We start from the raw sequence: 12,523 nt of genomic DNA on the forward strand, positions 1-12,523 counted from the left end.
AGAAACCACAGCTATGTGTGGTTTTGTCAGAAATACTTTCAATGGAGCAAAAATGCTTCCCACTAGATCGTGCATGCTGGTTTTGGTTAACATTGCAGTTATGCAGCCCTGCGTTGCCTCTCCTCTGGTGTTGCTAAATAACAACAACAAAAAAACAAAAAAAAAACAACATTTGATAAGTACCGTATTTGAAATCTACTTTTTATTTATTATGTCAGTAGATCGGACTGTGGGTGTAATTTTGGATTCAACTATAATCCCTGCTTTGCCATCTTGTAGTTATTGGCCTCTGATCATTTTATTTGCACCTTTGTTTCAAAACCGTTCTCTTTTTAAATTCCACTTTTATCAGTCTCAGTAAGACCTGCACTGGTCTTGACACAAAAATTAGGGTTATTCTTCATTTAAGTACCCTCTCACATGTAGCACGTGAACAGCAATTCTTTCAAGCGTTGTTTGATTTACGTCATCACTGTATCTATTTATATCCATGCAGTACATTGTGTAAAATGTGTGACCCTTTAAATAGACCATGATCTTGTGGTGTACTAAAAGTGATGTATTTTTTTTTTATGTTCCCCGTTAGCTGGTGAAGCTATGCAGTGGGATGATTGAGGCAGGCAGAGCCTACGTCAGCGCCAATAAGCTCTTCGTTAATGGCATCAAAGACCTGTCCCAGCAGTGCAAGAAGGAGGAGATGATATCGGTGAGTGGAAGCTGCTTAGACCACAAAACTGAGCAGTACCTGCACTCAGGAATCCTTTATCCCTTATCCATCTTTGTAAGAAGAATAACAACTGTGCAGCAGTATAAACTGAACTGTAAAGACTGAATTCTCCTGTTAATGTTGAGATGAAAGAAGTGACCACATGCAGACAGGAAGTGTTTACACTGATGTGGCTGCAAGCAGCGAAATCTGAAACCAGCTTTACGTTTTTTTAGTAAAACACGAGGACTGCATCTCATGTCAGCACAAGTTTCCTCTGGAATGCAGCAGTTACACATCATTCTTTAGTGAAGTGAAGAACTTTTAAATCTTGAAATGGTTTAATGGATTGCACAGATCCAACATATACTCTGTGGACAGTACAGACCCATAGGAAGACAGTGAAAGGGAAGTATGTTCATTTGGAGGCTTGTGCTTACACTGGCTATATGTGTGTGTGTGCTGGCAACTTTGCAGGAATGCCTTGAAAAGTGTGGAGAAAGCCTCCAGGAGATTGTCAACTACCACATGGTAAGACAGTTTTACACGTACACACACATGCGCCCACACACCCACATAATTTTGGCCACTGGCGAGAAGTGTAGTGGCAGCTGAACACGTGCAGGTCATTCTTGCATGTGAACATCTTTCAGAAATCTGTCCACTCTGACTGGGGCACATGCGTGTGTCTTATTCAAACCACTTGCTTGACCAGAGTGTGTGACCAAAGTGTGGCAGCTTTAGTGCACATTCACTCTGATAGAAATCACACACACACACACACACACATAAGTGAGTTTTACCCTCATGACTCCAGAGTGATATCTCCTCATGACTAAGTGTGATTAAAAAAAAAAAAAAACTGCTTTGTGAACCTACAGAGATGCTTATACAGAGACATCCACAGTTAGATCTAGTAGACACTTTTAGAGCTCTGTGCTGCGACCTTGACATGGAGATATGACATATAAGAGGTGTTTTGAGGTAACCCTGTACCCCTACTTCTGCAAGTGTTAACAAATTCAGTAAAAAAAAAACAGAGAAGAATCGAATTTTTGAAAGTGACAAACAGATGAAGAAAGAAAAAGTCAAAGGAGACAGGAAGTGAAAAACACAGGTCTCAAAAGTCAGCAGCTTTAAAGAAAATACCATTAAGGTCCCTACAAACCATTTCAGTGGCAGTGTTTTTGTTTTAAAGTTAAAGTTAAGCTCTGTCTATGGGTTAACAGAAAGGCGGATTAGGATATTTGAACTGATTTAACTGATTGCCACTATCTACAGTGGTGCTAGAGAATCTCTGGGGTCTTCATTTTTAAATTTTGTTTAGACTACCCTTCTTTTCCTTTTACAGTTTTACAGATTTTATCTAATCTAGTTTGTAATCCTATCTAATGATATCACTGTGCATTGTAGCTGCTCTCTTATCAGACATTACATTTTAAACATTGATGGGAGGTTTCGAGTTATGAGTTAATTAAAGTTTGTTAGTGTTTTTTTTTTTTTTTAGTTTTACTGTGCAGAGAGGATGAATAACCACTGTTATACAGCATAAATGGGCCTGAGTTAATCCATTCAAGGACATTCACAACGACACAGTTGTTATATACATACATAGAGCAGGTCACATGGAAAACGTTACATACAATAAAAATAGATTGATTCTCATATTTTTACTAATCTGTCTTGTTTTTTTCTTATAGTTTTTATGAATGCCATTCCTTTTTTGTCTTCATCTTTTCATATCAAATCAAAGTGTTTCAATCTAACACATTTGCTTCTTAAGACCAATGTGATCTTCTCTCTTTTTCCATAAAGACATTTTACTACGAAAAAATTTACTACAGAAAATATTGCTTTTGGCTGGTTAACAGTCTAAATTGTGTCGGTCACTGTTCATCCTCCCATTCCCCATGTTCTGCGGCTCCACCTTCACTCACTTATTCACTTACGCTTCACAAAAGGTGTCCCAGCCCTCCACTCTAACACCCAAGAATTACACTAACAGCTTGTCTGGCAGACAGTATTGATGTGTAATGGAGTAATGGAGGAAGGAGAGGGAAGGACATAGTGAAAGTGGAAAGCTGTCTGTTTGCACCAACTAATGCCTATTTCTGCAGCACGTCCTGTCAGGCACAAAGCTACAGGAAGAATCTCGCAGTAAATCATCTGAGAAGTCAGTGTGTTTACTTTTAAACATACTTTAATCCTAACACAAGACTTACAGGGTGAAGATTTTTCGTCTTGCCAGAAAAATTATAACACACATTGCAGTAAATTGAGGTTATTCTCTTATAAAGTCTTAATGATATAGCTCTTAATAAGCTATCAACTGCGGGTTTCTAACTTATTTCCAACTTGGTTAGTTGAGCTGAAATAATCAATAATGATAACAGAAATATTTCCTCTTTTTTTTTCTTTTTTAAAATGTTATTTTTCATGCTTCTTGAACTGTTAGATTTAGCACTTGTGTGGTAACCAATGCAATCGAGAAACTAAATGAAGCCACGTGACAATTGGTTGCAAACACTACGCACAGTCTTTGTTTCTTATTGTATTTCTAGATATACTAATTTAACTTTTATTTGTCTTAAATTAGTTGTCATGCTGTATAGTTAAATGGGTCTTTGCTTTAAATATTAAAGTTCACAAATTTAGTGTTACCAGTGAAAGACTTTAGGAAGAGTTGCAACCTAACTTTAAGTTTTTTGCTTCCAAATAGTAAGAGTATATAATATTATGATAAATGGACACAGTCTGTGGGAAGTGACTGCAGATTTGTTGACCGGTGTTAAGGAGTTCAGACTTTGTTAGAACTGAAAGGTGAGTTGATACAATGTAAGAACTCCCACTTCAACATCTCTGAGAAAAGACCCAATTCCCTGATGTCATCAGGCTGTGTTGGGTCATTATGTGAGTGGAGGCTTACACATGGACTGAGCCTGTAATCTGCTATGTGTATGTCAAGGGTAAACAAGGGTTAGCTATAGAATTTAATCCACAGTGATTGTTGTATATGCAGTTGTGTATGTAAGTGTTATTATTAAGCAAATACAACTGGAATGCATCTCAATGTGTACTGTATAAAGAGGACAGATCATCTCCAGATGGAGAGAATAGTTGCTCTTGAGGCACAAGAAAAGGAGGGAGAACAAAGGAACGGTTGCAGGATAATAAAGTGAAGGAAAAGGAGAAGTGGGAAACTTGTAGTCAACAGGAAGAGAGATGAGAGATCCTATGAGGCTAAAAATCTGTTGAAGCAGCAGCTGAGTGTAGGTGTGTATGTCCTCATCTCCGTTTCCTCTCCCTCCTTTGCCTGTGGTATGTGCCAGTGTGATAAAGGACTCCTACTGCCACCTTGTGGTCAAATTAAGTTACTACAGATTTGCCGATTTAGTCTCATCAAGTGAAATTTTTAAACAACAGAAAACCAAAGTGTTTCTCAGTTAAAGCATGAAATGTTGTGTCTGATGCTATCATCGCAAAAAGAACCAGTTCTATAACTGCGTGTGCACTGTGGCCCATTTCTCATTCTTTTGTTTCCACCTGTCTTTCCTCCTTTACCAACAGATTTTGTTTGACCAGGCTCAGAGGTCAATCAAACAGCAGCTTCATACCTTCATTAAAGAGTAAGTATCTCATCACAGCTTCTTCCAAAGGCTAGTAAACAATGTGAAGCCCTTTCAAGTTTATGAGGAGGAATGAAAATAGACATTGAAGGTTGCTCTGGTGCACTTGAGCAAGATCCTAATGTCTTACATTAAATATTCATGTGTTTTGTTCATGTGTTTTAGAAATAATGTCTATATTTGGAAAAGCTACATCTGAGATTTGCACTGTCTCCCAATTAGCCTGTTAGTCTGTTAACCGCTTTGCAAATAAATGCAAACAATATATTATCTTAATGCTGGTGTGATTTAAATGGCACGGCATGTAAATGTCGTCCCTTTGCTGTTTCATCCCGCTTCCACCAGGGATGTACGCAAGTTCAAAGACACCAAGAAGCAGTTTGACCGAGTGCGTGAGGACATGGAGCTCGCTCAGGTGAAGAATGCACAGGCACCCAGGAACAAGGTGCATGAGGCAGAGGAGGCCACACAGGCCCTCGTCCTCAGCCGCAAAGCCTTCAGGCATTTGGCCCTGGACTATGTGCTGCAGGTGAGACTCACTTACACGAACTCCAGGTTGTGTTTCCAGTCTCGTCCAGCAGGCGGCACTGACACTCAACAAGTGCTGAACTTCATCTGATCTCCGTCTCTATCGGCCTCTTAATACTTTGAGAGTAGAGCAGCTGAGAAAGTGTGTTTAGTTTTGATCAAATTTTATAAGATCACTCCTGTTAATCTAAGACATGCAGTCTGTAATTTACACCTGCTCATCCTCTTTGGTTTCGACAGATTAACGTGCTTCAGGCTAAGAAGAAGTTTGAAATCCTGGACGCAGTAAGTAACTCGTCCTTGTCTTTGTACAGACATCTAAACACAGTCAGTGGTGTACTGTGAAGGTGTTTGCTCCATTCTAATGAACACATTTGAGACTCTGTTTTCTCCTCACGCCATGTCTCCCTTAGATGCTGTCCTTCATGCGAGCCCAGTATACTTTGTTTCAACAAGGCTTTCACATCCTGGACGAGATTGACCCCTATATGAAAAAACTGGCTGCGCAAGTAAGCTGAAACGGGCACACTCAAAGCATTCAAATGAAGCTCCTACGTCCAATAATAGACCAATCAAAGTTATTGAGCTGTTTTCTTTTCCATTGACCAGTTTTTGAGTTGTGACTGTAGAGTTCTCCCATGTCTGATTGTGTCTGTCATCTTGAGTCGACTTCCGCTGACTGTCCTTCTGTTGTGTGCAGCTGGATCAGCTGGTCATCGACTCAGCCATGGAGAAGAGAGAATTGGAGCACAAACATGCCCTCATCCAACAAAGAGTGAGAAAGCAAAACATTTCTCGAGTCATTACCCCTTTGCCTTCTTCCTTTCACTTCACGTTCCTCCCCTTTCACCTCCGCTGATTTTTATCAGTGTCTGTCATCTGTTATAAAGCTGAGGCTTTCCGTGGAATATTTTCCTGAATAGTGAGTCATCCATTATTACCCAGGTGCAATTACATTTTGTGGAAGCCTTTATGGCAAACTTTATCAGATGTTGCATGAAGGCAGTTTTGGTGAAAAATAGGTTATGATAAAGCAGTCCAGTCTCACTTCAGAGTTCACAATAGCAGTGTGTGTCAACAACACAAAAGGGTGTCACAATAAAGGCTCACAATGAATGCTTGAAGGAATGAATGAATGTTTTGTAGTTGGCAGGGTTCTTGTGAAACGATAGCAAGCCAAAACCTATAGCCTCTACCGCAGTCCACAGAGTAATGCTGCCAGCCATCTCAACCCACATAATTATAAGTCATGTTGAATTGACAAAGGTTGTTTTAATGACAGCTCCGTGTAACACCTGGAAATGGAGCCCAGTTATTTTGTAATTTCTTAGACTTTAATTTTGTTTTTTTTTAAGTCTTACGTTTTGTAGGACCACCACAGCTGTAACACAATCAGTAACCAGATTGCATTGAACGATTAAAGTTTTGAGCTCCAAAAGTGCTCAGTGTTTTAAAATCAAATTGTTGGAAAGGTCTGCTGGTTGCAGAACTCTGTTTATTTTCAGATGCAGGTTGCCCTTCATTTTTATATTAGACTTTCTATTACATTTAACATCTTTAAAGCTGAATCGCTTGCAGCATATGTCCTGCTGTTGCTTTTTTTTTTTTTTTTTTTTAATGCCTCTCAATAAAAAGTCAGATCAGTTTCTTCAAAGACTGCACAGCCATTTTTTTATTTTTAAATCAACATATTTTAGTTTTTCTTGGCTTGATAGGCTTGTTGAGATGCAATGGCAGCTTCAGTAAAAACCACAGACAGTTTTTATCTTACTTTGGAATCAAATGGCTTGTTTGGGTTTGCAGAAAATCTTGTATGTACTTTTATCTTATCTATCTTATTATATTTTGTTTGTCTTTATTCATTAAAGGAATCACAAAATTATTATTTTTTTAAATCTACATATGTGTGTGTGTGTCAGATATAATTATTCTACATGTCACTCAGTTGAGGAAAGACTATTTTTAATAGCTCATACCTTCGTCCAACAGTCACATTCATGCACAGATGCTCAAAAATCATCCATCTGTTAAAAGGAAGTGGATGCCAGAAACAAACTGTTTTTTCTGCCCGACTTGGCCCTTCCCTCTGATAGATTTAGGTGCCAAGTGAGAACATCTTGCCATACCAGAGAAACAGCTTTATGCCTCGATGACCTTTAAACATTCCTTCCTCTGAGTTCGGAAAAAGTCGCCATGGGCATTTTCTGCTGAAGTCATTTGTGAAGATTAAACAGTGATGATAAACACATATTTAGTTTTATGTATTTAACAATAGGTTCTTGCATTAATATTTCTCTCTCTCTCTCCTCATTGTACCACTGGGTGACCTCACTCTTTGTCCTCCAGACTCTGATGCAGGTGAGTTTGTTTGTTTTGGGTTTTTCCTTTTTGTATATTACATCCTGGACTTTTAAATCTAATAAAAGCGTCCTGGTGAAAACTGAGGAGTAGAAAATGTGAACTTGTTACAGTGCTTTCAGATTACAGTTTTGTGCAAGTTCGTGCCTCACCAAAACAAGTTCAAAGTTCAGTTCGCTTACATTAAAACTGAAAAAGTTCATAGTTCATGATCTGGAATTCTGAACTAAGTTCACAGTCCCAATTCAGACCTCTGCTGCATTCTCCTCCTTACATGGAGCTTGGTGTTATGAAGTGCTATGGAAGTGCTGGAACCTGGGCCTCACAGTCATCTCAGCGGGTACATGAGTGCATATTAGCCAGTAGAGGCCCATCGAAGAATACTTTAATCTCACAATTATTATTGCACTAACATATATCTCCAGCAGTGAGTGAAAAACAAAAAATACTTCCAGTAACAACAGCATTCCAAACACTTAGAATAAACAAAGTGACAGCAGCAGAATCTGCTGGAGGAAAACCACAGCGGATACACGCATACTCAGTGGCTGTGTATGACACAGGTGAGAATAAATTGTGGTTAATGTGCAACTGTCTGGGCCAAGAAAGAAAGTTTAGATTACATTACAGGTTTTCTCCTCTGACTTTCTGCTTTCCAGATTTGTCTGTTCCTCCCTTCAGATTTAGCTAGCATGTCTCACTTTTTTACAAACTATTTTAATTGCTATTCTCTGAAACTATTTGTTTTGGTACACCCCCTTTTAATTAGTTTATGTCTTGCCGTCTGCTGTGTGATTGTTACTACTTGTCTATAACTAAACATGTCTGTAATTTTCCTAATGCAGTTGCATCAATTACAAATACAGTATTTTGCCTGTGACTGGTGCCGAAGCCATTGCAAGGTCTGTGTTTGACCATAACGCACTGGACCGTGTTTTTTGGCAAAAAACCAAACACAGCATATCAGCACAAACACGATGGTGCAGGGTTTATGATCTTGCCTTGTTCTGCAGCCACAGTACCTGGCTTCCTTGCAAATCATTGAGTAGACCACGAAGTCCCCTGTTTACCAAAATACTTTGGAGTCAAATGTGAGGCAACTTATCTGACAGATGACATGTGGCTGACAATGGGTTATGCAACAGAAAGATGATCGCAAACACAGCAGCAAATCTGTCAACACAATGGCATCAACTTGATTAAAATGCTGTTGGGTAACCTTGAGAGAGCTGTGGGCCAAAACACCTTCACAATGATATGAGATACTAATAACTATATGAAGACCTTGTTAGGGCCAGATACATTTTTATTTTACCCTGATAAGTAAAGCCCTGTAAAAGACAATGGGTTTACTTTCTTTTTTGCACAACTTTAAGTAACAAACTGTCACTGTAAAAGCCCTGTAGATGTATTTTTGTCTCTCTTGCCATCTGTGGTCTTTTGTTTTGCATCACTTTTGTTTTTCCCCCATATCTCACTTACACAATTGCAAAAAGCCAGCCACGACTTTGTGTCACTATCATAAATGCCCAGTCCTTTTTTCTGCCACTCTTCTTCCTTGAGCGGCTTTATGTGTTTGTTGATATCCTGCTTTGAACTGTTGCACTTTATATCTTCTAAAGAATGTAACCCTGGTTGCTTATCAGCAATCAACAAGCTGTCACTTAAGTCGAAGCATAAAAATAGCCTGGTTTCTCCAGAAAGCTTTTTGCTGCTACCTTGTTTTGTTTTCTCCTTTTACAGATTTTCATTTGCTTTTTTCAATTTCAGTAGTTCTTGTCCACAATGATATTTGGCCTTTAAATCACCGTCAATCTAATAAACATGTCTTTCCTTTTTTTTTTTTTATTCCAGGGTCATTCAGACTCATATACATGTTGAGTGCAGTGTACAGATGAAAGTTGGAGCAAACCTGCTCTTACATTTGCTTTATACTGCCATAGCAGGCTGAAATAAGTAATCAGTTCCAAAATAAACCAAAAAAACAAGCATGTGGAAGTGATAACATTATCTGAACACATCTGGCTTAGCTTTTGGACATTACGCCCTTTCAGATTACAGTTCTGGTAATCGCAGTGCCAAAAGGTCAACATGTCACCAGTGATTGGAGAGATGTGATGCCAACCTCAATCCACTTTCTTCTTCATCTACTGCCAGCTCCAGAATGTCAGCAGATGGCAACAAGAGACACAGCAGGGGGTTGAATGGGAATGTGAGCAGCACAAAAGAGAGAGGACAGATACACAGCGAAAGAGTTAAAGATCCAGACGTTGACTGGGTGAAGCAGAGGATAAAACATTAGTGGGAAGGGAGTGTGTGTGACAGTATTTACTTAAGAGAAACCTTAATGCTTTTATTCAAACCGTATTTTCCACAGAAATATGTCAAGTCATTAAAGACATGAGGAAACTGAGGAAAGTCTTGTTGTCTCAGTTCATAGATTGACAGCCTGTTGACTCTCACAATCTTACTTTGTGAGACTTTCTATAGAAGCAACGATGCCACAGGAGACACAAGACAGTTTCTCACTGTCACAGTGAGATCTCAGAACACAAATTTAGAGAACGACATGATGATCTTTGATTGCCTCAGCTGCCCAGTCCCTGTCTTTGTGTCACCCAGTCTCACTCCAAAGACCCTGCGCTCCTTCTTTCTGCTCTTGCCATGTCACCTTTTGTGTGTGCTGAACTTCATTGTGGCACCCAGGGGAACTATTGCCTGTGTTCCTCCTCCACCATTGTTACAACTGTTGCCATAACATTTTCGGTTAGAGACATGTTAACAGAAAGGGAGACAAAAAATGCATTAAAAAAACGTTTGCAACTCGACATTTAGTAAACCTAAAAGCAATATTATCTAAATATATGCTTGAAAATTTGGGTTATTTGACCAAAAAAAGGCACAGGTAGGCTATAGCCTTTGCAACTTTTTTTTTTTAACAGAAAACTTTTTAACAGACCAGTGTTTATTAGTAGTAAAGAATTGATATTTACAAGGCTGTGTGTTACCTGACTGTCAGGCGTTCCAGTGGATTCAACCACAGATAGAACAAGACACATTCCACTAACCTGTTTTTAAAATGATTAATCACGTGTAAATTACATCTATTCCACGTGAAATATACTAGATAATTATTTAAATATCTATAACTCAGTGCCCCTGATACAATACGATGCTAGATCTTAACGATTCAGCAAAAAACATAGATTGCATTTTGTCCATCCCTGGTTTTTCCAGCCTCTTGCGCCCAATGGCTGCGTTTTCCAGGGCCCTGGCTGATTTAAGGTGGGAAGAGGGGGCTCCGGGTATGTGCTGGGAGCAATAATATCAGCTTGATTAAGCAGGAACAGTTTTCAGAGCGGCAGACAGATGGAAAGCTGACTCCCCTCAGAAAATCCCGGGCCTCGGAATTGTTGCGGGGGTTAGAGGGGAGCTTTAAATCGTGGGGTGGGGCGGAGATGAGGTACTTGACGGCCGAAACCCGCTTGTGCTGTAAAATGAAATGTTTGATCTCCAGCCGCCGTGATGGGGTCAGCGGGGCCCGAGTGTGACAGCTGTATGCTAATGAGCGCTCGCGACAGATCCACGCGGCGGTGGTAAGTGTACAAGCAGGTGGTATAAGGCACTGAGTGTGTGGAGTGAAGGAACGGCACGAGCGTGTAGGCGTTTGCTAACTAACGGTCTCTCTCCTCAACTCGCGTGGCATGCGCGTCTGACTTGTTCCTGTGGGATATTTTGAACCTTTTGTTTAATTATTTATTTTCAAGTTAGTTTTTCGCTATCGTCGAGTTTGAAATGCTGTTAGATGTCAGTGTGATGAAGATATTTGGTGGGCTGAAGTATATGCTGGTGAGGAGGATTTATTTTCTTCTTCTGTCTGGTCTTTCTTGTCTGATGTTTTCCAGTTCCCATTCTTGCAAATGCTCAAATGCAGCATGGTAGAAAAACAGGCTAAGGGGTTCAAGTGCATGTGTGCCAGATGCCATCACTGTGCTGTACCCATATAGGTGGATACTATTGGCTGATTAGCAGTCTGATGTGTTTTTCTCCATAAAGTAAGTAGTAAAAATAAGCCTCTCTGTTGGCATGTTTCAAAATGTAAGAGTCAGCCTGCTGTTCTGGTTGTGCATTAATACCAACATGCACAGCCCCTTGAATTTATTGGAAACTTCACTTCTCAGCAGGCAGCACAGAGAGAAACTATATACCATCCCAGCATGCTTTTTCTACTTATTACCTGAGTATTTTCACAGGTAGCAAGCCTTGAAATGATGGCATATTTAAGCATCAAGCCTCTGGTACTTGTTATATTAATGTCTGGTTTATGGCCATCGTTATCTGCTCCTTCCAGCCTGCTGGTGTGAAATTGGTGATGAGGAAAACACTTTTTCTCTGTTTATGAGTGCTATAAAAGTGCTATAAAATGCAGTCCATTTACCATTGAAATAATAAACGTGTTCATTGTTGTCACATTCTGGACAGTCAATAAAAAGGCCTAATGCTTTTAACAAAGTCAAATGGCAAACAAAAGTACACTATGACATACTTGTGGTTTTGTGTGATTTACTCCTGTGTGCAACTTGCCATATGTTCAGTATCAATTTACCCCAAACTAAAAGGTCTACACACGTAACAATGGTGAAACCAAACCTCAGCCTCTGAATTCATTTGAGCCCGAGTGCTTGGGTTTTTCACCCCGCTGAGCAGGTGGCATCTGGCTGTAAAGGATTCTCTTGTCGTAGTCGAGACATATAGAAAAGACTTTACCTGACAGGTGGCTCAGCTATCATATCTCGACTAATAAGGTTCTATCTTATCTGTTTCTTGTCAATGATTTGGAGGACTTTACACAGATTGCTCCACAATAGCATATGAGAACACCGTTGTACAGCAGATTAATTAATGCACGTCAGGACGGTTATCATTTATAGAGTTGATTGTTGTTTTTGCCGAGCATGGCCTTAACAATGACTAACTCTGAGGTCACCACCTCGTTGGCCAGTCACTGAAAATGAGTTGGCAAAGTACTAAAGAAACCAGACCCTGACAAAGACTGTCTTTGCTCTCAATGCAGGACTTTTCCTACGATGACCCCAAGCTTGAATTTAATGTGGATGCACCCAATGGTGTTGTCATGGAGGGATACCTGTTCAAGAGGGCCAGTAATGCTTTCAAGACCTGGAACAGGTAATGTAATTGAGGACATGATAGAGCAGAGCGTATGTACAAAATACTTATTGAAACAATAAAAACGCAGGTATCGTTAGAAAAAGGATGGCCTGTTAGCAGTTATTTGAATATTTTT

General features: G+C 39.7%; 1 protein-coding gene across 1 annotated transcript in view; it reads left to right on the forward strand.

Annotated features, from left to right (window-relative positions):
- acap3b (ArfGAP with coiled-coil, ankyrin repeat and PH domains 3b) overlaps positions 1-12,523 on the forward strand; it is a 45,939-nt gene that overhangs the window by 24,124 nt on the left and 9,292 nt on the right. Inside the window, exons 3-11 of the mRNA XM_072382519.1 lie at positions 587-706; positions 1,184-1,237; positions 4,274-4,332; positions 4,678-4,861; positions 5,101-5,145; positions 5,274-5,369; positions 5,561-5,635; positions 7,207-7,218; positions 12,293-12,405. Of these exons, the coding sequence (XP_072238620.1) occupies positions 587-706; positions 1,184-1,237; positions 4,274-4,332; positions 4,678-4,861; positions 5,101-5,145; positions 5,274-5,369; positions 5,561-5,635; positions 7,207-7,218; positions 12,293-12,405 (758 nt within the window). The remainder of the gene's footprint in view (positions 1-586; positions 707-1,183; positions 1,238-4,273; positions 4,333-4,677; positions 4,862-5,100; positions 5,146-5,273; positions 5,370-5,560; positions 5,636-7,206; positions 7,219-12,292; positions 12,406-12,523) is intronic.

This window comes from Leuresthes tenuis, unplaced genomic scaffold, assembly GCF_036924035.1.
Source record: "Leuresthes tenuis unplaced genomic scaffold, fLeuTen1.0.hap1 SCAF_3, whole genome shotgun sequence".
NCBI classification, from domain to species: Eukaryota; Metazoa; Chordata; class Actinopteri; order Atheriniformes; family Atherinopsidae; genus Leuresthes; species Leuresthes tenuis.